The sequence below is a fragment of the Cyprinus carpio genome, chromosome B5 (assembly GCF_018340385.1).
Source record: "Cyprinus carpio isolate SPL01 chromosome B5, ASM1834038v1, whole genome shotgun sequence".
Taxonomy (NCBI): Eukaryota; Metazoa; Chordata; class Actinopteri; order Cypriniformes; family Cyprinidae; genus Cyprinus; species Cyprinus carpio.
Genome location: NC_056601.1, coordinates 6,257,329 through 6,282,497, shown reverse-complemented (window position 1 = coordinate 6,282,497; position 25,169 = coordinate 6,257,329). Strand labels below are relative to the sequence as shown.

The 25,169-nt window shown below is 36.9% G+C and overlaps 5 protein-coding genes across 9 annotated transcripts; 3 read left to right on the top strand and 2 right to left on the bottom strand.

The window, feature by feature from the left end:
- Positions 1-39: 39 nt before the first annotated feature.
- On the bottom strand, positions 40-1,756 carry ak6 (adenylate kinase 6). Its single transcript, XM_019103301.2, has 5 exons — positions 1,549-1,756; positions 1,290-1,382; positions 1,149-1,207; positions 772-917; positions 40-455 (listed from the first exon to the last, which is right to left on the bottom strand). The coding sequence occupies exons 1-5, from the start codon at positions 1,583-1,585 to the stop codon at positions 266-268; spliced, it is 525 nt and encodes a 174-aa protein (XP_018958846.1). The 5' UTR covers positions 1,586-1,756; the 3' UTR covers positions 40-265.
- Positions 1,757-1,780: 24 nt separating this feature from the next.
- On the top strand, positions 1,781-6,803 carry rad17 (RAD17 checkpoint clamp loader component). Its single transcript, XM_042723913.1, is given in 18 exon segments — positions 1,781-1,908; positions 2,251-2,331; positions 2,455-2,703; positions 3,013-3,090; positions 3,196-3,358; positions 3,559-3,695; positions 3,884-3,936; positions 4,029-4,034; positions 4,036-4,149; positions 4,236-4,305; positions 4,398-4,509; positions 4,623-4,811; positions 4,946-5,031; positions 5,112-5,258; positions 5,407-5,553; positions 5,661-5,781; positions 6,017-6,074; positions 6,159-6,803. Coding segments are annotated over 17 exon segments (2,022 nt in total). The 5' UTR covers positions 1,781-1,908; positions 2,251-2,286; the 3' UTR covers positions 6,406-6,803.
- A 406-nt stretch (positions 6,804-7,209) lies between these two features.
- ccdc125 (coiled-coil domain containing 125) lies at positions 7,210-11,847 on the top strand. 2 transcript variants are annotated; one of them, XM_042723914.1, is made up of 12 exons: positions 7,210-7,360; positions 7,599-7,893; positions 8,311-8,369; positions 8,541-8,627; positions 8,715-8,792; positions 8,894-8,979; positions 9,256-9,338; positions 9,423-9,535; positions 9,613-9,720; positions 9,872-10,025; positions 11,203-11,315; positions 11,413-11,847. In XM_042723914.1, exons 2-12 carry the CDS (start codon positions 7,608-7,610, stop codon positions 11,722-11,724), a joined length of 1,479 nt encoding a protein of 492 aa, XP_042579848.1. In that variant the 5' UTR covers positions 7,210-7,360; positions 7,599-7,607; the 3' UTR covers positions 11,725-11,847. The 2 variants fall into 2 exon arrangements, with proteins under 2 accessions (XP_042579848.1, XP_042579849.1); XM_042723915.1 differs by lacking the exon at positions 9,613-9,720.
- A 1,428-nt stretch (positions 11,848-13,275) lies between these two features.
- fam151b (family with sequence similarity 151 member B) lies at positions 13,276-16,862 on the top strand. Of its 3 annotated transcripts, none has more exons than XM_042723910.1 (6): positions 13,276-13,416; positions 13,516-13,641; positions 13,759-13,918; positions 14,083-14,300; positions 15,125-15,260; positions 15,835-16,862. In XM_042723910.1, exons 1-6 carry the CDS (start codon positions 13,311-13,313, stop codon positions 15,983-15,985), a joined length of 897 nt encoding a protein of 298 aa, XP_042579844.1. In that variant the 5' UTR covers positions 13,276-13,310; the 3' UTR covers positions 15,986-16,862. The 3 variants fall into 3 exon arrangements, with proteins under 3 accessions (XP_042579844.1, XP_042579845.1, XP_042579846.1); XM_042723911.1 differs by having other exon boundaries at positions 13,293-13,416; positions 15,125-15,294; positions 15,835-15,960; XM_042723912.1 differs by lacking the exon at positions 13,276-13,416 and having other exon boundaries at positions 13,770-13,918.
- Positions 16,863-17,340: 478 nt separating this feature from the next.
- Positions 17,341-25,165, bottom strand: ankrd34bb (ankyrin repeat domain 34Bb). Of its 2 annotated transcripts, none has more exons than XM_042723906.1 (3): positions 24,126-25,165; positions 20,326-20,606; positions 17,341-19,140 (listed from the first exon to the last, which is right to left on the bottom strand). In XM_042723906.1, the coding sequence occupies exons 2-3, from the start codon at positions 20,526-20,528 to the stop codon at positions 17,688-17,690; spliced, it is 1,656 nt and encodes a 551-aa protein (XP_042579840.1). In that variant the 5' UTR covers positions 20,529-20,606; positions 24,126-25,165; the 3' UTR covers positions 17,341-17,687. The 2 variants fall into 2 exon arrangements, with proteins under 2 accessions (XP_042579840.1, XP_042579841.1); XM_042723907.1 differs by lacking the exon at positions 24,126-25,165 and adding an exon at positions 22,267-22,419.
- Between the last annotated feature and the right edge of the window lie 4 nt (positions 25,166-25,169).

The window sequence follows — 25,169 nt, the reverse complement described above, 5'->3', positions numbered from 1 at the left end:
ATAAAATAAAACTAGTCAAAAGACAGAGTCTCTTTTATATACTGTACAAAAATATTTATTTCTTCCATTCATTTTGAAAGCAAGCTTAACTCATTTCAAATCGAGTAATTTTTAACAGCCCCACACATTTTAAGTCCTTAGCTCAATGATAGTGAAAAGAACACCACTCTGTTTGGGGAAACAATAACTATGAAATGTGATGTCTGTCTCATACTTTGACATGAACTCAAAAAGTGTTTGAGCCTTTCACATATAATGTCTCATGTCAATTGTTGTCTTTCGTCCATTGTTCAATCCACTGAACAATTTGCTCCAGATTCCTCTCCAGGTCCTCAGGAGTGTTACTGGGGAGCTGGTGGACTACCTCCTCCTTGTAGGCTTCCATGGCTTCCTCATAGATAGTCTGGAAAATCTCACACTGCACATTGTCCTGGAGCTTCTTTCCTATGTACCCTCTGAAAATTAAAAATATTTTGAAAAAATCACTGCGACAGGAAGCATACAGCCACACTGTACGTAAATGACTGCTGAACTGTACTCTCTTAAGCACTAAGACTGTCTGAATATGCTATACAAGTTATTCTCCAATAAGGGGAATTTTTATCTGCCCTAGGATGATTTTAAATGTTTTTTTTTTTTCTAAACTGTTCGCTGTGTTGTTCATCCCAGATCGATTTTAAAAAGATAAAGATAACGAAAGTAGTCAAAAAGGCCGAATCTGATATACCACATACGTAACAAACATTACTGTTAACTGTTATGAACACAAACCTGCTTTCAAGACGATTGTAGAGATTGGTGTTGTCTGTGCGGAGGACAAAAACAATGTCAAACCAGCGTTCAGGAAAGAAATCACAGCCATGGTAATCAATAATCACGCCTCCATCTCCCATTTTGTCCTCCAGCTCATCCACAACCTAAAACAATGAAACTGTCTTTAACATTTTGTTTTATTATGTGCAGCCTGTTGGATTTGCTTTTGACTGGTGATCGGTGCGGATTCAATAACCTGCTGAATGGTGAATAGCATACCCCTATCTAATAAAACACCATAAAAAGTATTTTGCTCAAGATTACACTGTTAAAATTCTGTGACTACATCATCCAGTTAAAGGGGGAACAATTAGATCCATTACAATAGTACATACCCTGTCCTCATCCAATATAGGGCACTGGTATTCTTCATCAAATCCTTCGAACAACTGACCTAAAGAGAAAAATTTAAATATTTTTAAAACTAATTCTTAAAAATAAACAACAAACTTTTATTTCAAAGAATAATAACTTACCCTCCTGTGCCAAATCACCAACATTCACAAAGGTTAGTCCTGTTCTCTGAGCCAGCTCTTTGCCAAGAGTGGTCTTTCCTACACCAGGGGTTCCTGCTCGTTCATGAGGAAGCATATCAATGTTTAGCAATCATGAAAAACATCATTTTATTATTATTATTATTACTACTAGTATTTTTGATCATTGCTATACCTACTTAATACATTCGAACTACATTTATTATTAGGAACAACCTAATAAAATGTAGACTAGCGTTACCTGTAAGAAGAATGTTTGGTCTCTTCATGATCCTCATTGCAAGATGTCACACGTGGAAATAATGCAATTAATAACACAGCTGGTTTTCCACAAATCTCAGCTGCTGGATGCTCAGTATCAATAAGCATACAAAAACATATGATATGTAAATAATCCGTTGGTCATATCTTATGATGTGCTTGTCACAGCATAGAGCAAAATAAAAACGTGTTCAAAATTGTGGCGTCATCATTATGCGCCAGCGGAGGGGCGGTTCGTCACAGCTTTAAAGGGATAGTTAGCACAATGTTACTTGTTACTTTCAAACACAAATAGTCGGCATTGTTGTTCTACAAAAGATCGTCTGTAGAGATGACCAGGGTAAGTTTATACTGTATTGCCTAAACAGTGTACTAGCCACGGTTTGGTTGATTTGGCTTGATAACTTGACATTCGTTAAGTCGCGCTAACGGTCAGAAGCGAACTTGCTGAATTCTGATTAATAGACTTGGCCAAAATTCCGGATAACGCTTTTATTAAACGTCTGGAGTTCTTCTAAAACATGTTTTGTGGTAAAGTTTGCTCCACTTGTGATTATAACACGAAGTTATACGAATTATACTAACATTTACTACTGATGTCCTCTCGTAAACCCGCAGAGGGGAATCCCATCTTTGCCGTTTTATAAATTATGTAAATTATTTGGTTTTCATCCCAGCGCAGCTTTGCATGGAGTAACTGAATGGGACGTCAGAATTGATGATGTCAAAGCTGTCTCTGGGAGGAAAGCAGTCCTCAGGAAAAGTATGTAACATCTTTAAAAGTACTTTTGATCATTCTTTCTTTTTTCATATCCAAAAAGATCCCCTCCATCCTGAGAATATATGAGGATGTACTATATGTGTTCTGCTTGTATTTCCTGTTAAGCTAAACAGCTGGGTGGAACCATCATTTGGTGAACTTTTGGGAGGCGTGAACAGGTCCCTGAAAACGGGGCCACTCTCAGGGGAAAGCAAAACTACCCGCTGGCCGTCTGCTGGAAACCAAGCAGAGAAGAAATCCAGGAAGAGGAAAGTAGATTCTCATGTGTCCAGCAACCAGATCAGTGTGTCAAGTGAAGCATATAAACCAGACCAGGATGAGCCTTGGGTGGATATGTATGCTCCCCAATCACAGGTACAGAAATTGTGTGTCCCAGGCGTGCTTGGTACAGTTCATGGAAAATCTACCTTCCTGCAGTTTAGTTCCAATGCCTCTCTAACACTTTTAGTTGTGTGATTGAAGTAAAGTTTGATCTGAAAACTGCCGTAAATTAGATTACATACAGTAGGGCTGAGTACTCTAGTCTAGGTCATACAAACTATTTTACTCTGAGATAGATTGTGCTCCTAAGAACACATTTGTCTGTTACTTAACATTTTCATATCGCTATTATCTCAATCTACGAGCTTTGATGGTTTAAATGCTTTTTTTTCTTTCTTACAGGCCGAACTGGCAGTCCACAAAAAGAAAGTTGAAGAAGTTGAAAGCTGGTTGAGAGTTAATTTGGACAAATCAAAAAAGGTCTGACAAGCATGATGTACTGTATGTTGGGTGATGTATGTTTATTGAGTCATTTGGGAATTGTTTTTTATGCTCTGTGTTGTATTTGTGGTTATGGCTCCACAGGGTGGCGCCATTCTGTTGCTCACTGGCCCCTCAGGATGTGGGAAGACGGCAACTGTCCAAGTTCTTGCCAAGGATTTGGGTTTTCAGATCCAAGAGTGGTCAAATCCCTCCACCACCTCGCAGTACAAAACTGAGGATTTGTTCACACAAAGCTTTGATCCGGGTCAGGAGTCTTCTTCTTGCTAGACGTGACTGATGTTCATGTTGTGACACCATGCGTAATATCTAGTCAATGATAATTATTTAGCACCCCTATTTTTTATCACATATCAGAATCATATATGGATGAAGTAATATCTCAGTCTCTTTGTATATTATCTTTTTTTTTTTTAGCTTATTCCTCTGACCTTTTTATTCCAACAGATTCAAGGTTTAACAGTTTCCATGGCAGCTCACAAACAGGGTTATTCCAACAGTTCCTGCTAAGAGCCAACAAATACAACCGTCTACAAATGAGCGGAGAGAAAGTGACTGAAGACAGGAAAATAATTCTTATAGAGGTATTGCACAGAACTGCTCTTCAAAAATATCACTATGATGTTGAAAAACTTTTTTTTTTGCATATATCTAAAATACATTATACAAAAGAGAAAGAGTTGGGCAAGTAAAATACAATTGATAAAAAGGATGATGAGAAACTGAACATAAATAATACTTAATTAAAAAACTGTTTCTTGTTTTATCTCAGGAATTTCCAAACCAGTTCTATAGGCAACCAGGGTGCTTGCACGATGTACTCAGGTGAGCACTAGAACTGTTTTGAAGTATTGTTAATAATTAGTTGTCACTGGTATCTTGCATATCATTGTCCTTATTTTTGCTTGTTCCTTTAGGCAATTTTAAGACTGGTCGGTGCCCACTGGTCCTGATTGTGTCCGATAGTCTCAGTGGGGACAAGAACTCCAGACTTCTCTTTAAGGATGTTCTGCATGAACTTGAAATTCACAGCATTAGGTACAAATACAACCAATTTCATTTTTCAGAAATCTTTAGTTAAAAATATTCGAGGTCGTCATAAGAAAAGCATCTCTTTTTTTCAGTTTTAACCCTGTGGCCCCCACCAGTATGATGAAGGTCCTAAGCCGCATCGTAACTATTGAGGCAGGAAAGGTAGGTTGTGTGGTTTGCTTTTCTATGGCTTCTGAGCAGATATTTTTGACCCCGCGATCCTAAATACTTCACTCAGCATATGGTCTTTGCAGAGTTCTGGCAGGATCTCGGTTCCTGATAAAGCTGCTCTAGATCTTCTTTGCTCAGGAAGTTCAGGAGATATTCGCAGTGCCATCAACAGCTTGCAGTTTTCTTCATTTACCGGTGACGAAATAGTTACTGAACCTGTTTATGTAGTATATAGAAGCAATTGATTCTGTTATTCTTTAAAATAAGTTTACAGCTGTAATTATGCATTCATTCTTTTCAATTCTCAGATAGTTGTCTGGAGAAAAGACTCTGGGCTTCCAAGAAGGGCAAATCCACAGCAAAACCTGTCGTGAGGGCAAAGGGAAGGAGCAAGTCTTTAAAATCAACAGACATGCAGGATGAAAGGCCAGCTATTGGAGGGAAAGATGCTTCACTTTTCCTTTTCAGAGCTTTAGGGAAAATCCTCTACTGCAAACGTTAGTCATTTTCAACTCCCATTTTTCAATCTTTCTTGCCAAAATGTTTTTCTCCGATTACTATGATATGTTGTACATCATGAACTTTGAAAATTCATTCACATTTATACCTATGGATGACATGTGATTTTTAGGTGAAAGCTATGAAAGCTCTCAAGCACCCAAGCTGCCTTCACATTTAACAGATCATCAGAGGGACAAACTACTTGTTGATCCTGAAGTAATTATTAATTTATGTCATAAATTGCACTATATAAAAAGTTTCATCTGTTTTAATGTTAATTATGATATTTTCCTCAGATGGTCATTGAGCGTTCCCATATGTCTGGGGAATTCTTCAACCTCTACCTGCATCAGAACTACCCTGACTTCTTTTCGGATGTGGAGGATATAGCACGAGCCAGCGAGTACCTCTCTGATGCAGACTTCCTGACAGCAGAGTGGAGCGTGAGTGCAAATGCTATTGAACTTCCATAATAACACACATAGGAATATGCAGGGTTGCTCTAAGATGTAACATTTGGTTTCTGCGGACTATTATTATGTAGTATCTTAGCAACAACTTTTTGTTGAAATGGTGTTCATCTTTTCACAGTCAAGGTCGACTATGGTGGAATATGGCTCATCAGTGGCCACTAGAGGTCTTATGCACTCAAACTCTTCTCGAGCACATGCTAGCAGCCAGTCCAATGCCGGATTCAGGCCTCTTCATAAACCGCATTGGCTACACATAAACAAGACGGTATATTTATTTTTTACTTTATCTATCTGTTGTACTTGTATTATTCAGCATTTTAAGTAATTGTTAATGTATCATATTGATATATTTTAACCCTGGTTTTGTGATAGTATCGAGAGAATTACCTGACCGCACAGTCGCTCTTCTTAAATTTCTGCCTTACTCCTGTGAGCCTCCTGACAGAATTGGTGCCTTACCTTGCAAAGCTCACCAACCCAATGAGAAATCAAGGTGAATATGTGACCTTAGCATTCACAAAATATACAAATACACCATTAAATCAAAAAAAAATTTTTTTTATCAAACTGCATACCATAATCTTTCAAGTTCATTATTTATTATTTTTCTGCCTCCTACACAAGTATGCTAGACTTTGGTCAAAAATGAATGGTGCATTTCTCCTCATACATAATTCAGCTTTGTCATTTTGTTCTATTTAATATATTTTTCATCTTTCTCATATCAGCTCAAATAGCCTTCATCCAAAATGTTGGCCATCTTTCTCAAAAGAGGGTTCCTGGAAGGTGAGATAAACAAAACTTTTAAAGTATTATTGCATTTGAAAAATTTCTCAAATGGTTTATTATATCATATGTCTTTATTTTCAGGCTGAGACTTGAAGCACTTAATGACAAAGACCCTGGCATTTTGGATGCTGACAGTGAAAATGAAGATACTGCTGCTGCTCGGTCCCTTGACCCAGAATCCACAGCAGGAAATGCCACAACTGAGCCCACATTGCCAAACAGCCAGGATCCTCCTGGGGAACTTCCTGCCAGCCAGCCCCAGCCAACAAGCACTGAAGCCCTTTTGGATGAGGAAGACCTCTTAATTGAGGAATATGACAGTGATTGACTGATCACATGCCATGGACATATTTAATATCACTTGCCCTGATGCAGTTGTTGTACCTTTAGGTCATAGGTTTCTGTTTTTGTTTGTTTATGTTTTAAGATGGTAATTATTAGTAGATATTTATGTGCCCCAACACAGTATGTTGCTGTAGAGAATTGTTCATATGTTCTTACTTGTGTTGAAATGTACGTGTTCTGTACAGAGTTTCAACAGGGTTTTTTTCCCCCCAGAGGATATTAGTGAAAGTATCTCTAGAAAATAGAACATAGTATGACCATTTACAGCCATAATTAATTGTTTATGTTGTCATGGTGTAACAATGCTGTGGGACTGAGAAGTAGATAATCTACACTTCACTCAAATAACTGACTGCAATAAATCAATGTTTGCAACTTTGATGGCTGTTTTGTTATTTGTTTGTTTATTTATTAAATCTCAAAATCCATATTTGTCACTGTCGCAGGGGGGCTGAAGATACAGGAGGGTTTTATGTTTTAAAATCTATATATTTTAGGTGTCTAAATGTGGTTACATTTGTATAAAATCTATTGCTACTTTTTTATTCAGTTTTTTATATGATGGTTAAAAGAAACAATTTTATTTTAAAGAAACAATAATTTTAATTTTTACAGTTCATCTATACTTGTTCTATTTTATTGGTTTAGACAGTTGTACATGTGGAAACTCAAAATAGGAAAGGAAAAGACTAGTAGCTTATATGAATGATTTTCTTAAAGGTTATCTTTGCTACTGTCTTCATGGGTATCCCTGGAACTGTAACACTAGAGCGACATATTTCACGATCTATATTGTGTACTTTTGTAATAAAGCACCTTTTGGGTCAGACACGCCCCTTTACTAGTTTCACTTCGTCACAAAGTCAGCGGAAAGTCTTGTGTGGAATTTCGCCGTAGTTCTTGTTAACCAAATACGACCCCTCAAGGTTCTCATAAAGGTTTGTAATGATTATATTTTTATTGTCTAACTTTATTATTCTACTTTCAAGGAACGATAAAAGTTTCGTTTTGCGTTGACCACCAGTAAGCTACACGAGCTCCATGTCTTCTGTTTTGACTGTCAAACATGATATTTACATAGACTTCAGTTTTAATGTCTTTATTTAGGCGTAGTACTTAACATAACTGATAGGCTATACTTTTTGACTCTTTTTTTTTTTTCATTATTTTTTTTAGTTTATTGTGATGCAAGGTGAGGGTTTATGCCCTCAGTGCCCCACAGAAGATGACATGAGAGAGGGGGATCTAGGTGATGGCATGGGGGCCAGATCCAGAGGACATCATGACCATCTCCCACAAATGAAGAGTAAGGGAAAGTTTCTGGGCTTCCTGTCTCAGTCACGACCAATCAAAGGGGACAGCGAAAGAAGCAATGGACCCTTCTCTTGGACATCATGCAAAGCCATGTATGCTGTTTTTAGGGAAGAATTGGAAGCTGAACGAGCTGCATGGTGGGAGAAAAGACAGTCGGGTTAGTCTTCTGGACCGGTATCTAAAATCATTTAAACCCTTCAGACCTCTTAGATTCTTTCTTGGACACAGAGCAGACTAAGCTATACTGTGTAGAGTTTTTAAAAAAAAAAAAAAACAGTGAGTCATGTTTATAGCTATCAATAACTTCCTGGTAATGTCCGACCAGGGGTTTTTTACTGTGCATGCTCTGTTGATTTGCAGTATTTGGTGAAGTCAACACCTGCTGTTTCTTATCAGGGAGGAACTTTGTGTACTCCCTTGAGCAATTCTGTACTTAAACAAATATTCAACAATAGCCATTTGAGAACCACACTACTACCAGGATATGATGTGTTGGCAAACCTAGAAAACCATGTGCTGACATGCAAAAAACTAAAGTGTCTTATTTTTTGCATCTAACTGCGTTCTGTTGTAGAAAGCTCTTCTGAGGACACAAGTGAAGAGCTGCAGAGAAGACTACAGGAGGTCACAGAGGTAAACTTACTAATGAGACTTTCCAACAAAATATTTTCCATGTCTTACACAATAGTGGACAAGCTGAAGAAAAGTAGCACCCCTGTGAGTTTTTGCATGGAATAAAGAAAAGATATACATCTTCACATATGAGCATGCCTCAGGTGTATGTAAATCTTCGCTCCATATCAGGAAGTGGAGCTGTTACGCACAGAACTGGAGGTCACTCATCGCCACCTGGAGGGAAAACATGAAGCTCTTAGGATCTTGCAAGGACAGGTATTTCAAAATATTTTGATGATTAATATAATTATTAGGTTATTTATGAAGTGGTTTAAAGCTCTGTGCTACATTTTGTCCCTTAAGGCAATCTTGGACAAAGCAACTTGTCATACTAAAATATTGCTTCAGAAGAGTGAAGAGAGGAACAAGGCCCTAGAAAAGGTGTCCTACTCAAACAATAACTAAACCGCTTTTAATCATTTTTAATGTAGGCATTTTCCTAACAAATATGATCTCATTTCTTTGAATTCTTTTCCACACAGGAGGTCAATGCACTGCAATGGGAGATCACTTTCAACCAGGTGCAGTTCAAGAATGTGGAAAACTCATGGAGTTTAAAGTATGAGAGGTATACCCATGCAAAAAGACACTTTTAAAGTTGGCATGAATCAAAAACAACAGTCATCTCTCTGGTGATTTGCCACTATTGCATTCCTACTAAAAGGTCAATGTGAAATGCTATCCGCAAAAATCTTTGATAAAAAAAAAAGTATATTTTTTAATAACATTCACAATAAGACTCAAGCTATATATTGAGGTTATGTTGTATAAATGGGGTCTGTTTTAAATTCATGTCACTTTAAAAATGCCCACATGTCACTGGTTCATGTCTATACCACTTCAGGGTGTTGGCAGAAAATGAAGCCCTAAAGAAAGCACTAGAGGAGAAAATGAGAGAGCATCAGGAGCAAAGGACAGAGAATGCTTGTAAGTCAATTCATATTTCTTGCATTTATTTCAGGACCCAATTGCTGGTTTGTTTCCAGTGCATAATTTTGCATGTTGTGTCAGCTCTGAGCCAAAAATGTCTGGAGCTCCTGTCTATGCTCAGTGCTAAGGAAAGAAGGGACTACCAGAGAACTCAGCCTCCATGCAGCCTGAGAACAGACGGTTCGGCACTAGAGGTAATGTTGATGAATTGTAGTCTGTGTTAAACGGCTTTGTTCTGGACTAAACAGCTCTCTATCCTCTTATCTCTCAGCTGGCAGTGTATGGGGCATGTCAGTGTAACTTTAATGGGGGCGAGCCGTGCTCTTGTGCTAGAAGTGCTTATGCAAGTCGCAAACAGGTTCTCCAGCTCAAGCAAGAGGTGCTTGTCTTGTATTTGTCAATACTTCTTTTCCATTACCTTGCAAATTAACCCTCCTATTCAGCCAATACATGTATTAAATCCATTACAGCGCTGGCTTTGCTCATTTGTCTTTGAGGGTCTTGTAACACAATGCATTTGTCTGCATTAGCTGGAGGAGCAGCAGAAGAGGAAGGAGGAGGCTTATGTCATGATGGATGCTTTCCGCATCGCCTTTGAGCAGCAGTTAAGGAGAGTCGGTGAGAACGTGCTCCGGCAGGCTGAGACCGACAAACACCAGCCACATTACCAAAGGCATGAGAGAGGTAAAGTGCTGCTCACCTAGCTGAAACTGAGAAAAATCATGCATTGTATTTGTAACATATGCCACTTTCATTAAAACTGTCCACAGAAATCTCAAAAAGCATGTAAAATCAGCAATAAAATCTGACTAAAATGATATCATAAATTGTGCTTTTTTTGGCTCAAGTTAGGGCCTTGTGTTATTTTAGTATCATTTATATTTGTGACCCTGGACCACGAAACCATCTATAAGTCACATGGGTATATTTATAGCAATAGCCAAAAATACATTGTATGGGACAAAATTACTGATTTTTCTTTTATGCCAAAATCATTTGGATATTAAATAAAGATCATGTTCCATGAAGATATTTTGTAAATTTCCTACTATAAATATTTAAAAACTTAATTTTTGATTAGTAATATGCATTGCTACGGACTTCATTTGGACAATTTTGAAGGTGATTTTCTCAATATTTTGATTTTTTTGCACCCTCAGATTCCAGATTTTTAAATAGTTGTGTCTTGGCCAAATGTTGTCCTGTCCTTACAACAAACCATATCAATGGAAAGCTGATTTATATGATGGATAAATCTCAATTTAAAAAAATTGACCCTTTGTGACTGGTTTTGTGGTCCTGGGTCCGTATATATCATTATAATTAAAGTTTTTATTAATATCTAGATTTTTAAACATTGTTTATATATATATATATATATATATATATATATATATATATATAATATATATATATATATATATATATATATATATATATATGTCATTATTAGATTTCATTTTTATTTTCTGTTTTAGGTGTAGATAAAGTATAAGTTTTTATTTATTTCCAGTAATTTTACTGCTTCATACTGTTTATGTTTTTTCATCTAATATTTATGTAATATCCTAAGCTTTATTTACATTTAGTAAAAATGTTTGAATAGGTTTAGTTAATGATGATAGACCTGGCTCCTGCAATCAATCAATTAAAAAAAAAAAAAAATGAATGCATATTCTGGACCAAAAACAGAAAGCAGTGCACTAACCAGTAAGACCACAGGCTCATTTCTACAACTGGTCAGTCTTTTCCTTGTACTCTCTCTGGTAGACATCATTACTGCAGTTTCATGTGGCACAATGCTGTAGTTTTACAATGCCACTCTCTTTATTTCTAATAATTTTTTAATCTTATTTTAAAGGGAAGCAAGGGTCTCTCAGTGTAAGTGAAAGGCTAAAGAAATTTCTGCCCACAACAAGCGAAGGAAAGATATCAGCCGATTCAAATGAAACACTGCATATGCTGCTTGATCTGGTCAGTAAACTTTTAATTATGGCCTATGTTCAAAAGTTTTATATACGTTCACTATACATTTTGAGTTTACTACTTTTTGGTTGTCTTCCCTCTCCAGTTAAATGACAAAGAGGAGGCTTTGGCGCATCAGAGGAAGGTGAGCTACATGTTGGCGCGAAACACTGAAGATCTGGAAAAACGTCTCCAGATGCATCTAGAGGAGCTGGGCCTCTCACACAAAGACAGTAAAACAAAAACAGAAGCTCCTGAGGAGAGTGAGTGGAGCAGAGGAAGAGACTGTGGATGCTCTGCAGACAGCTGTGGACAGCATCTCTCTGTTCCTGACAGCCCTGCAGCTCACGATGAGCAGTCCTCCAAACCAAATCAACCCGCCACTGAAATTAAAGAAACTGACAATAAAGATGTTTAAAAGAACAAGAAAAGAATAAAGTTTCATGTTGTATTACTTCAATATTTTCATATATTTTGTGCAAATACCTAGAATGTGCCAAAACATCAGGTAACCCTGAATAACCTAGAATAACAGAACTTCTAACCAATTGATAGGATCTAATATGCATAATGCACAGAGGCGGATGGTGATTAATTATTTTAACTCTGCTGTAAAAGTACTTTTCAAGTGTCTGTACTTTATTAGTGTTTTTCTTTAGAAAACTTTACTTCACAACATTCCAAAGCATAATATTGTCCTTTTTACTGCACTATGTTTCATATTACATATCATTTAATACTTAATTACATTAGAAATCTATTACTTTCTTACTTTTACTCAATTAAAAGTAATTCAAAGATTTACTTGAGTACAAGAAAGTACTACATTTTTAATGTTCTTAAGTATTAAAGGTAAAACAAACAACAACTTTTATTTATGAAATGAAGTACAGTAAAAAGTATGACATAATGCTGTGAAGTTGTAGTGAAGTAAAGTTTTCCAAAGAAAAACACTCTGATATACTAGATATTTTTAAATTTACTTGAGTAAAAGTAAAAAATACTTCACTACTGTCCGCCTCTGAAAATGCACAGCTAAATAGATTATAAAATTAAATCCTCCCTCATCTATGCATCAAAAGCCAACAAATAAAAAATCTAAGCTGAATGACAGTGCTAACGAAAACAATGTGTCACCAATATCAGTTTCATTTTTATCTCTACAGCTTCACAACAGTTATATAATGCAAAACAGATATTGTAAATTTTGTAGTGAAATATTTGGACAAACATTATATACCTTTTCCAACAGCTTATGCTTGCTTATGCTTATTATTATTTATTTTTTTAGAAATTAAAAGTGCCCATGAATAAATTTCTTTACAAAATGAAATCTGTAAATATCATGGTTCACACAGGGAATGGGGATTTTTTTTTTTTTTTTTTTTTTTTTTTTTTTTTTTGCTGTCAAACGATTCATCGTGATTAATCACATTCAAAATAAAAGTTTTTGTTTACATAATATATGTATGTGTACTGTGTATATTTATAATTATATATATACATATACACATGCATGTATATATTTCAGAAAAAAAATTATATATTAAATATATTTATTTATAATATAAATTATATGAATATAAATATAGACATGCAAATACATGTAAATATTTTCAAAATATATACTGTATGTGTGTGTATTTATATATACATATAATAAATATACACAGAACACACACGTATATTATGCAAACAAAAACTTTTATTTTTGATGTGATTAATCGTTTGACAGCACTAGGCCTACTTTTTTTTACTTCTATTTTTATTTAATTTTTGGCAAAATTTGTCATTGTGTTTTAAAACGTATTTTCATCGTTATTAATAACGGTATAATTATTATTCACAATAACCAAAACTTTACCCGGCACTGTACTTTTCGTGAAGTGAAAGAGAGAAATACAGAGGACTGAATAACTACACATCCCATAATGCTTCATGCTACCGGTTTAGGAAGTTAGCTGTCGTAATGTAAATCGTAATGTATATCACTAATAACAATATATGGGGTTAGTTAAACATAAATGGTATCGTTTTATCTTATGTACAACAGTTATCGCATCTTTTGTCGTTTGCTACCTCAAACTACACTCGCTGTCAAACTCCAAAGGTAAGAAAGCTAACTTGCTAGCTGTCCAATCAGATACTATCATTGCATTGGTCCAGATGAAAAAGAATCAGTGTAAGATCGTATGTTGCATATTCGTAGGACCAATGAGCGAACATACGCTGGAATATTTCCTCAACAAGGGGACGATACAAAGAAAAGATGCTGCTGATATCGAGTGGAATCATGCAGCAAACAGTAAGAGCAAACTCACAGAGGCTCTACAAGGTGAGTACAAATATGAAGAAGCGTTTGCTTTGCTCCTACTGTTCCCTTTCGTTTTTCTAACGAAATAATGTGTTATATGATGATGTTTTCTCTTTCTTCTCTTTGTTCTTCATTGAGGTTCTGCACAGATGATCGAAGCAGATGTACTTCTCAGGGGTCAAGATCCAAAAGTGCCTATTATGGCTCACCCCCCTGACAATGACAGTGATATAACTCTGCAGGACTGGCTTAAAGAAGTTGTGAAATCAGACAAAGGAATAAAATTGGATTTCAAAAGGTGGCTGATTATTATTATTATTATTATTATTCTATATTCTTAAATTTGAATAACGCTCATGTTGGCACTAGTCATATTGCTTGTTTAGATTGATTTCTCCCACACTGTCCTTGCTGCTGATGAATGAGTGACAGATCAGCATTGATTTGCATTTTGATTCACAGTCTCGCAGCTGTATCCCCATCCATGACTCTACTGGAAGAGGTCCGAGATCAGCTGCAGGGACCCGTGTGGATCAATGCTGATATTCTCCCTGGCCCTAGAGGCACAGCCACCCCTCTGGACCCTCATGTGTTTCTACAGGAAGTAGCGCAAAAATCAGAAAATGATGTTCTCTCTTTGGGCTGGACCACTGGATGGGATGTAGATGCAGACAATCCCGGTAAGAATGTTACTACACTACACTGACTAAAGTTGTGTATTTATTGGCAATCAGAAGTGAGCTATATATAAGTCTGGGGTTAGTAAGATTTTTATTTTGTGTGAAGAAAGTGAGATGTTTATTCATAAAGGATGCATTGAGTTGATCAAAAGTGACTGTGAAGGCATTTCTAAATGTTACAAGTAATTTCTAGATAAAATAAATGCTGTTGCTATTCATCAAAGAATCCTGAAAAAGGCTCACACTTTACACAAAAATATTAAGCGGCCCACCTGTATTCAACATTAATAGTAAGAAATGTTTCTTGAGCATCAAATCAGCATATTAGAATGATTTCTAAAGAATCTTGTGACATTTAAGACTGAATTAATGATTGCTGAAAATTCAGCTTTGCCATAGCAGGAATAAAATCTGATTTTAAAATAAATATTTAAACAGAGGACAGTTTTAGAAAATTGAAACATTGTAATAATATTTGATAAAATTATCGTTTTTACTGTTTTTTGATGAAATAAATGCAATCTTTGTGAGGAAAAGAAACTTTTTTTCACAAAAATCTCTTCTGAATGGCAGTATATACACACACAGATTATTTTGCATTTAAATCAAATCAAAACCACAATGAAAAGCTGATGAGCTATATACTGTTTTGTTGTTATTAGCATCTATTTGGTCTGTCCTTGTATGAAAATAAAAGTACTTTTATTTTTTGCCTCCCAGCCTTTGGATTTGACTTCCCTTGGTGTATTACAGCCTTAATAATCAATTATTGTTATTCAGACCTTGATTATTATTTCCTGTGTTTGTGTTGTTTTGGGAAATAGGTTATAGCTGGGAGATGGTTCATCAGATGGAAGAATTATGCAGATCTTTAAAGCAGCCAGTCACATTTCCAGTCCGAGCAGCTCTTCTTCCCGCGTCCTTCCCACAGTTCCAGTGGCTCTTGAAGCAGTCAGACCGGTGAGAAATTCTCCATTAATCAGTCTATTTAAATGTATGTCCATATTTACTGTTATAGAGGCTATTAAGCCACACATCTGTGTGAAGGAGCCTTTTTATTACCTCTGTGATTGATTTGTGTAATATAAGCAAGGAAGGACACAATCAAGTTCATTCTAATGCTTAGTAATTTCTTGCTGGATAATTTGGTTCTGGCTTGTCCATTACACTTGTTTGTGACTGGAATAGCAACTCATTGCTTTACTGGAGGTCAGTTCTGAGGTCTCAGAGGATGTGAAGGGAAGGCTTAATCCTCCTCTACAGAGATAGTGCTGCTCTTCAACAGTTGTTTTAAAGGCGATTGTGCAAGTTAATTTTTTCAACTACTCAGCCAAGTGAATGGGAAGTATGGTCTTTATTTGTTCCATGAAAAAGCATCAATAGAAGGAAGTCTTTAATGACAATGTTATTTTAAGATGCCAAATTTAAAAGACCATTCATACATTTTAATTCACTGGTGAAGTTGATTGTTATCTACCTTAATGTCAGCCTTGTAAATGAGATTCTGTTTAACATCTCACCTTCTCTCTCTCAGATACAGCCTGACTGTATGGACAGGCAAACATGATGTTCTTACAGTGGAGGATCTGTTGCTCTACAGGCAAAACTTCAGCAAAACCAGAATCTACTATGATCTGTTAGAATCTCAGATCAAACAGTTTAAAGGACTACCTGGCTACACCTAAAAAGCAAATATTCACTTACTGATGTTGTCTTTAATATGTAAAACAGCAATAAAACACAATCTATAAGTCATGTAACAAAACATAAGTGTGAACACACTAATCACGGTTTGGAATAGTGCATGAATATGTGAACTGTGGATTCACCTATCAACATGTATTCTGTATCTGAGTAATGCAATAAGGTTTAAACATGCATTTCATTGGTTGACATGCTTAATTACCCACTAATGTACAAAGAGACACAAATACAACTCTCAGAGAAATTTTATATTTTTGTAATTTACGTTTGCATTCTGTAACATTTTGTATATTTGAATTTTGTCATCACAAATGCACAATACATTTATGAGAAAAAATGTTTATGCCTCTAACATTAACCGCAGTTTGAAATTTTGGGGTCGGTAATATTTTTTGTTTTTGTAAGAAGTATGTCCAAAAGTGTGATAAAAATACGGCTGGAATAGTAATGTTGTGAAATATTATTACAGTTTAAAATTGTCATTTATTCCGGTAATGGCAAAGCTGAACTTTCAGCCATCATTACTCCAGTCTTCAGTGTTACATGATCCGTCCCAAACCATTCTAATCTACTGATCTGGTGCTCAAGTAATATTTAAGTGAAAACAGTTGTGCTAAATCATGATTTTTTTTTAGACGTATTTGATAACTAGAAAGATTAGAAGAACAGATATATTCACAAGAAAAGTGAAAGTGTTATCTTAAATTAATACTTTTATTTTTGCAGAAAATATGTTCTCAACATGTGTAACTGCATGCAGATTTAAGTAAATACTGTACAACACTTATAAATGCAAGAATGTGAAAGCAATGTTTTATACTGAATTAATTTACAGTCAATGGGTAAATACAAGGTAAATTTTCTTGTTTGTTTCTTTTCTTGTTTCTTGTAAATACCAAGACACTGCAGACATGAATCAGGTTTAAGAGGAAGCAGTGCCTTAAACAGCAACAAAGTGTCAATTTTCTGATTCGGTACACTTACGAGTGAGATCACAAAGAACAGAAGTAAAGTGCAGTAAAGTTTACAAATGATCAAAACAAACATATTCCCATTGTCCAGTCTGGAAAGTGCATAAAGGGAGATGGTTGAGATGTTAGATTGAAATACGATTTATACATGTATTATCTTCAGATTTCAGACTTCCTCACAAGGCCAAAGCTTTCCCTAGCCGATCTTTTTCCCCCTCATTTCAAGAAATATCTGCGTTCACACGAAACCACAAAACAATGTAGTATATATGCCAGACCAGCATGTAGCACTGTAATTCTGCCACAGAGATACACTAAAAACAGAGAAGAAGACTTGGACTATGCGCATAAACCTTGCACGCGGTATACAAATGAACATGGAACAATACATTTAGTTCACGTTCAGTGTTTGTTCATGTTTTTGTTGCTGTTACGTGACGTAACAGTGTCTGACTAGGGGCGAGACGTGGGCTGATGACGTCATCGTTTCAAAAAATATACGGATTGGCTGTACACATGAAAACGCAAGGGTGGCGTTTTCAGATTTATCCACTCTGGGACCCGGTTTCAAAAAATATCGGTTTAACTCTCCCAATATGCCGGATCCATCTGGACGAAACACCTATACGATAAAAAAATTATGCGTATTCGGCTAAACGCATCTCAGTGTGGACAGGGCCTTAGTGTAGATTTGACATATTACGTTAAATGTTTACTGACCAAAGATCTCCTCAAAATTGACCAGCTGCTTGATCTGCTCGGTTTGCATGGAGTGTCGTCTTAGCAGACTCTTCTTATTCTTGTGATCTCTGGGATGGCTCGGGGCACAAGGCACAAAATGCCTCGATCCAGAAACAATGGGTGTAGTTCCTGCCACAGGCTTGCTTCCACTGTTCAGGCCAACATTGGTATTGACTTTAATATCTGGAATGGGTGCATGCGGATTGAGAGGTGGCAGATAACCAGGCCGGGTCTGCGAGATATGATCTAGGAGCAGGGCTCCGGATCCCCTCCGCTCCAGCATGGCTGGGCTCCTCCTCTGAACGAGACTCTCCAGAGACTCTCTGGATCCAGAGAGAGTGGAGGAGCGGCTGGTAACAAGCTTGCGTTTCTCCGTCCCCCCGGTTCCTCCCCCTCCAGTCTTCCCGAGGTCCTCAGAGGGTTGGCTCCCAAATTGAGGCAACTGAGAGTCAGAACTGTAGTGTTCCATTCCAATGTTACGCCGGCGAAACACGTTGCGTAGGCTTGAAACGGCCAGGTTGGGAAGACAGTCTGGGTTCCGGTCCACAGGGGCAGCATCTGAGATGGATGCCTGTTTGAGGTTCTGATGTGAGGAAGAGTGTGGTAGCAATTCACCATCATAAGACATTTTTCTACTGAGCCATTTCTGTTCTTTTGTTAGTTCTCTTTCAGCATCAGATGTTGTCTCAAAGGCTCTAAGCAGACCAGTAGAGTCCTTGATGTCGATGCTTTGGTGCCGAGCTACTGTCGCTCTCAGTGGAGGTCTGCAACCATTGTACCCAAAAGAGAGCTCCTCTTCGGGAGTGATATCTAGAAGCTCCTCAGTCAAGGATGAGGACTTACTTTGCTGCAGGAGCAGAGATGGAGGGATCTTCAGCCAGGGCTCAGAGTGAAGCCTCTGTAGATGCAACAGCTTCGCCACACTAGCTGCTTGCAGAGGGCTTGAATCTTGAGTCGGTGATCCTGGCTTGGATGTGGACAGTGTTGGTGTGGATCCCAGGGTCTCTGATTGGTTATTGGAGGGTGGTGAGATAAGAGGGGTACAGAGTTTAATTTCAGACGGGCACATACATGACGCAGGGGCACAGTGCAACCGGTCCTCAAGATTTGGAGGAGGTGGTACGTTCAGATACTGCTTGGTCATTTGTCTTCCGGATGGTAGTTTGTCTGTTGTAATGATGATAACTTCTTTGCCCTTGGCCTTGCAGGCGTCCAGTAGTACTCTCAGTGCATTCTTGTCTCCAGCATTAACTGCATAGACCAGAGCGGAGGAACCAGTGTGGTCCTCCAAACTAGGGTCAGCTCCACTGGAGAGCAGAAGCCACAGCACCTCATCGCCTGCCCGCTCTATGCAGGCATGCATTAGGGCGGTCTTACCAGACTTATCCTGAATGTTGGGGTCCGCACCATTTTCAAGAAGATACCTGTTGAGAAGATTGATTTGTCAGAGTGAAATCATAAAGGAATTGATCAGTGGCATATCAGAGTATCCATGACAAAGAAAAAATGAAGAAAAAAAAATTATATCTTGTTAACTTAAAAAGATATGTACTTTAGGTATTCATGTTTGTTTCAAGTGGTTTTTACAAACCTTTGTGACAATTTTAAGAAATAATTCAGTTGTTAGCATTAATCAAATTTCAATATTTTCTTCACCCCTTGAATACCCATGAGTGTAAACACACACAAAAACTGTTACACTACATTTCTAAAGTTTGGGGTCTCACGCATTTATTTGATCAAAAATAAAGTAAAACAGTGATATTTTAAATTGTAATAACATTTTACAAGAACCATTTTCTACTTAAACATCTTTTAAAATGTGATGGCAAGCCATTACTCCAGTCTTCAGTGTCAAATAATCCTCAAGAAATCATGCTGATATGTTGATTTAGTGCTCAGGAAATTGCTTGGTGTGCATTTTCAACATTTTTTATTATCAATGTTAAAAAAGCTGTGTTGCTTTTTCTTGTGGTAACCATAATGCATTTTTTTCAGGATTCTTTGATGAATAAAAAGTTCAAGTGAACAGCATATATTTGAAATCTTTTGAATCATTACAAATGTCTTTACTATCATTTTTTTAGCAATTGAATGCATTATTGCTAAACTAAGTATACATTTATTTTGTAATTCATTAAGTAATGTTTTATTTTCTATATTTAAAAAAAATATATATAATAATCTTACAGTAATACATCTGTAATGGCAAAACCTTTTTAAAATTATTATTTTTGTTTAAATATTAGTTTAAGAGAATTGTTTCCTTTGACACATTCAAGCAATTTTTTTAAATATTTATTTTCTAAGAATTAAAAATAAGTTTATGCCAAACTACTTAAGATTTCTTTTCTATATATATTTTTTTTTAAATTACACTTTTTTTTCTTATTTTATTTTAGGACACACATCTCATCCTGATGATCCTTTTACTTAATGTCCCCTCCAAAAACATCAAAATAAATTTAATTTTAGAAATGAAAACACACTCATCATACAGAAGTCATTGTACTGATGTATGAATAACATTTTTAAAGTACATAATTATAAACTAATATCCACGTTTGATGGCACAATCAGCTGGTGTAATTAACTTACAGTAGACCCACCTGATGATCTTGGGTTTTGGCACACTCTGAGCATCGGCATGGTGGCTTTTGCAGGCCACCATCAGTGGAGTTTCTCCTCTCTCATTACTCTCATTAATGTAAGCCCCTCCTTCCAGAAGCAGACGCGTCAACCTCAGGCGGCACAGATACACTGCTTTAAGCAAAGAGTTTCCGTCCGTCCGCACCTCTGTCGAGTCCTCCATGATTAAGTGGTGAGACCGTTGAAAGGCTAATGTCGTGTCGGCTCAGTGGATCATAGGAGCTGATTTCTTCTTTGACTTCTGTCAGGCAAGAGAAGGAGAGCACTCTGAATTAGAACCACAGTTTCTCAAGGTTTTTACTTAAGTGTCTGCCTTTTATCTGATTCATTCGCATCAAAGCAAACCTGATAACTCTTTGACATTGAAATGTTCTCTCCCTCTTTGCCTCAGAATAATATGCTAGAGAGGCTTCCTACTCTAATCTAGGGTCTCTCGCCATTCACCATTCATCTAGTTGGCACTTGACAAGAAGACATAAGAAAACTGAATTAGTTATCTAATCCCCTTTATATGAAATTTAATTACTCCCCTTTTATATTCTTTTAATTTTTGCTGAATATTTCTGTTCCTAACATGCAATTAAGCAACATATGAAAAGCAATATTCTGGGTTTAAAACAAGTTAAGCTACAGCACTTTGGGCATATATTTTTTTAAAAAGGAGATAAAAAATGTGGTTTTATAGTAACCCAGCTAAAAAAAAAAGAAAAAAGAAAGAAATGGCTGGGAGACCAGGTGGCCAAACAGCTAAAACCAGTTTGGTTTAATAATAATAAAAAATATTTCCATTGTTTCCATTTTAAGTGCATTGCTGTAACCTTGATGTCTGCTTTTTAACAGAAAAAGGACAGAGACACATGAAAGTTATGATGCTGTCACAAGCTTAACTTGTACTGTACTTTCAAATTAGCGGGTGCAATATAAGTGCTGTATTTAACATGTTAGCCTGCACCAGACATGCACAGTCTGTTCTTATAAGAGCAATAGTTTTTCAGTAGGTTGAAATTCAATAGCTTGAGGCAGTCTGTATTTGCCTCATTGAACGACGGCATTCCTTTATGCAGTCTATTGTGCATGTGGCCTTGTTCTCTTAACTCAGAGCGCAGTCTCAGTGCACTCTTTATTTAACAAAGAGCAAGCACAAGACTGCCTCAGTCAGGTTTATAAATGTGAATTCACTGGAGTTGAGGTAAGATGAGTAAGAGGATGAATCTTTTTGTCCTCCAATAAAATAAAAAGGATGAAAATCTGGGCTGATGCTTTAACTGCAGTTTATCTTGGAAGTGGAGGCAGCATGTGACAATGCTAAGTGAGAGATTGCATCAGCACATTGGTTATACATTTAAAAAATGTGTGGATTATAATACCTTTATATTCCTAAATTTAATATTAGCCTTAAAGGGATAGTTCACCCAAAAATGAAAATTTGATGTTTATCTGCTTACCCCCAGGGCATCCAAGATATAGGTGACTTTGTTTCTTCAGTACAGTGGTTCCCAATCCTGGTCCTGGAGAACCCCGAACACTGCACATTTTAGATGTCTCCCTATTCAAACACACCTGATTCAACTCATCTCATTAGTGAAGACTCCAAGACCTCAAATGTGTGCGTCAGATAAGAGAGACACCAAAAGCATGCAGTGTTGGGGGTTCTCCAGGACCAGGATTGGGAACCACTGCTTCAGTAGAACACAAACAAAGATTTTTAACTCAAACCGCTGCAGTCTGTCAGTTATATAATGGAAGTGGATGGGGATCACAGTTTTGAAAGTCAAAAAAAAAAAAAAACACAGACAAAACCAAATTAAACCCTGCGGCTTGTGTCAATACTTTGATGTGTAAAGACATTAAAAACAATCGGTCTGTGCAAGAAACTGAACAGTATTTATATAGTTTTTTACCTCTGATTCACCGCAATGTCCGAACTGTCCTGAGCGTGTTGTCAACAGCTGGCGTATGACGTGTCTTCTTCTTCTTGCTTTACGGCGGATCGTAGACTTTTAAGTGCATTACCGCCACTTATCTCTCAAATGGACCATTGACATTAATTTGGTTTTGTCTGTGTATGTTTTTTTTTTTTTGACTCTCAATGCCATGATTCCCATCCACTTCCATTATATGACTCACAGACTGCAACAGTTTGAGTTAAAAATCTTCGTTTATGTTCTACTGAAGCAGTGGTTCCCAATCCTGGTCCTGGAGAACCCCCAACACTGCATGCTTTTGGTGTCTCTCTTATCTGACGCACACATTTGAGGTCTTGGAGTCTTCACTAATGAGATGAGTTGAATCAGGTGTGTTTGAATAGGGAGACATCTAAAATGTGCAGTGTTGGGGGTTCTCCAGGACCAGGATTGGGAACCACTGTACTGAAGAAACAAAGTCACCTATATCTTGGATGCCCTGGGGGTAAGCAGATAAACATCAAATTTTCTTTTTTGGGTGAAATATCCCTTTAATTATGTTTGACTTTCCTGAACAAGGACTCCCTCGTCTTTCTTTTTCCACGTGTATGCTAATAAAGCACTTTGTTCTGACAGTTTTTGCTTTTCAAATCAAGACATGCTAAAGTCCTGATTGGTCTGCTACAAGCACACTGCCTGATGCCTGCAGGACATTTCGGTTCAAGCTGCTAATTCCTAGAGCTCCCTGGGCTGGCATTTAAAACCACTGCTTTGTGTGCCCATACCCCTAGTCTTCAATCGCCCTTGGGAACAGAGAGAATTTTTAATGACAGGCCTCTCTCTCTCTGCTGCTGCCTCGTGCTAAAAAGCATGGAGCAAATGAGGCCCAAAACAGACGAGGGTGGTGATTGTTGCAGCAGCAGCGCTTAAGTGGAGCACCAAACAGACCACTTCACACACCTGTAAGCATCTGTGATTCATGCCAGATCACGCAATACTTAATTCTCCTTTCTAATGGTAGGCTGATTTTGTCCCTCTCAAAACACCTGCAGGGAAAATGAAAACCCACTCTCTGTGACATCAACTGATAACTGAATAAGAATAGTTTTTTTGTATGTCTTGATTAATGAGGGTAATGAAAGCTTCCACACTGCACTTTCGAGGTTTGCCAGAATAAATTATAAGCCTCCTCAACTGATACGAAGATACATTTCCATGTCCATACGACACATTTATTTATTTACAATGAAAGCAGCAAACAGAAGTTCCTTTAGTTTTCATGTCTTTTTCAGTTCATTTGGAAAATGATTATTTGCATGTACTAAGTATTTAAAGTTTATCATTTTAAACATCATTTAAATAAATGTTATATATAAATGATATAAAATGATTTAAACTTAAATTAAAAATTGAACTTAAATTCAAAATTACATTTCATATTACATGCATACATATATATATATATATATATATATACACACATATACATACACACACACACACACACACACATATATATAGTTGTAAAATTAAGTTTTAAAAGATTCTCACATTTATGTGGGAAAATCATATTTGAAAACGATATTTGGTGTAACTATTTATACTCTTATTTTTACAAATAGAGCCAATGTCAAATTTAATGAAAAAACTCTAATGACTCACATCATAAAGTCTTGCACAGATTTGCGTCAAAAACCAAGAACAGCAGCTTCACAAAAAAAAAAAAAAAAATCCATGAAATCTTTAACTTTAATAACACTAAAAAGTTCAAATGCCAAATGCATAAAAATGTAAAGTCACTTATTTCATTTAAAAAAGTATTCATACTTCTTAAGGAGATGGGATTGGATCCTTACCTCTTTTAAACCAGTTGCAGTTCTAGTTTCCTAACAGCTTCCTGTGGCATGTCATCTGTAATAGACGAATAATCCAGGGGTGAGAATAAAGCTGGAGCTTGAAGTGGGAGATGAGCGTGTGCAGATGTGCACTCACTGAGGGTGAATGAAAGACTGGCACAGATACAGAGAGACGGAGAGAACAAGTGCCTGTGCACTCATGTCTGGAAACAAGCTACAAACCTCAACACAGACCAAGTCCCTGTGTATCAGGAGGACAGTCAAGCTTAATAGAGCAAAGTGACGCCAGTCCCTACACATCCAGCGTCAGTAAGCGATTGCTCTATTATTCTCACATTGCGAAAGAGGGTTATTGAAGTCATATGCTGAGGTTGTGCGCAGATTCTCATTTGTTTCTAACTCTGATGTCAACACGCTCACATGATCGTGACTCCTATGGTGCAGTTACATCATTATGACACAACTGTCTCGCCTTTGAGGCAGCAGTTCAGCTCCTGAGGGACGTGCAGGGTGTGTATTGATCCATTTGAGTGATGCAGTCACTATATATAAGCCTGTTACGATGGCACTAAAGAAAAGGACAATAATAAGGCTCCTAATGGAATAATAATGGACAAAAAGTTGCTAATTTAAGAAAAAAGAAAATAAAAAAAGAACAGAAAATCAGCAAGTCCAGTGGTCTCCTTTACCTTTTGATCTGAAAAATCAACTCACTTGCATAAAATAATTAAAATGCAAACACTTCTCAACTCTTTAGGTACTGTTCATACCCTGAAAATAAATCCAAGTGCTACTTAAGGTGCATGTGCAAGGTAATTGGAATTCCAGTCAGGTTTATTTCAGCCTGGTCGTAAACATTCGTAGTACATTAGACTGACATACCCGAAACCAATCAGCTTAAAAAGGTTTTGCCTGATTGCAGCATTTGGCTTTTTAAAATAGGAGTCATGAAGGAGTTTGTGTGGGTGAGAGAGAAAGTGCTAGTATTGTGACCCTTCTCGAAACTATATGACAACCTTTCTCAATCAGCCAGTCTGAAGACCA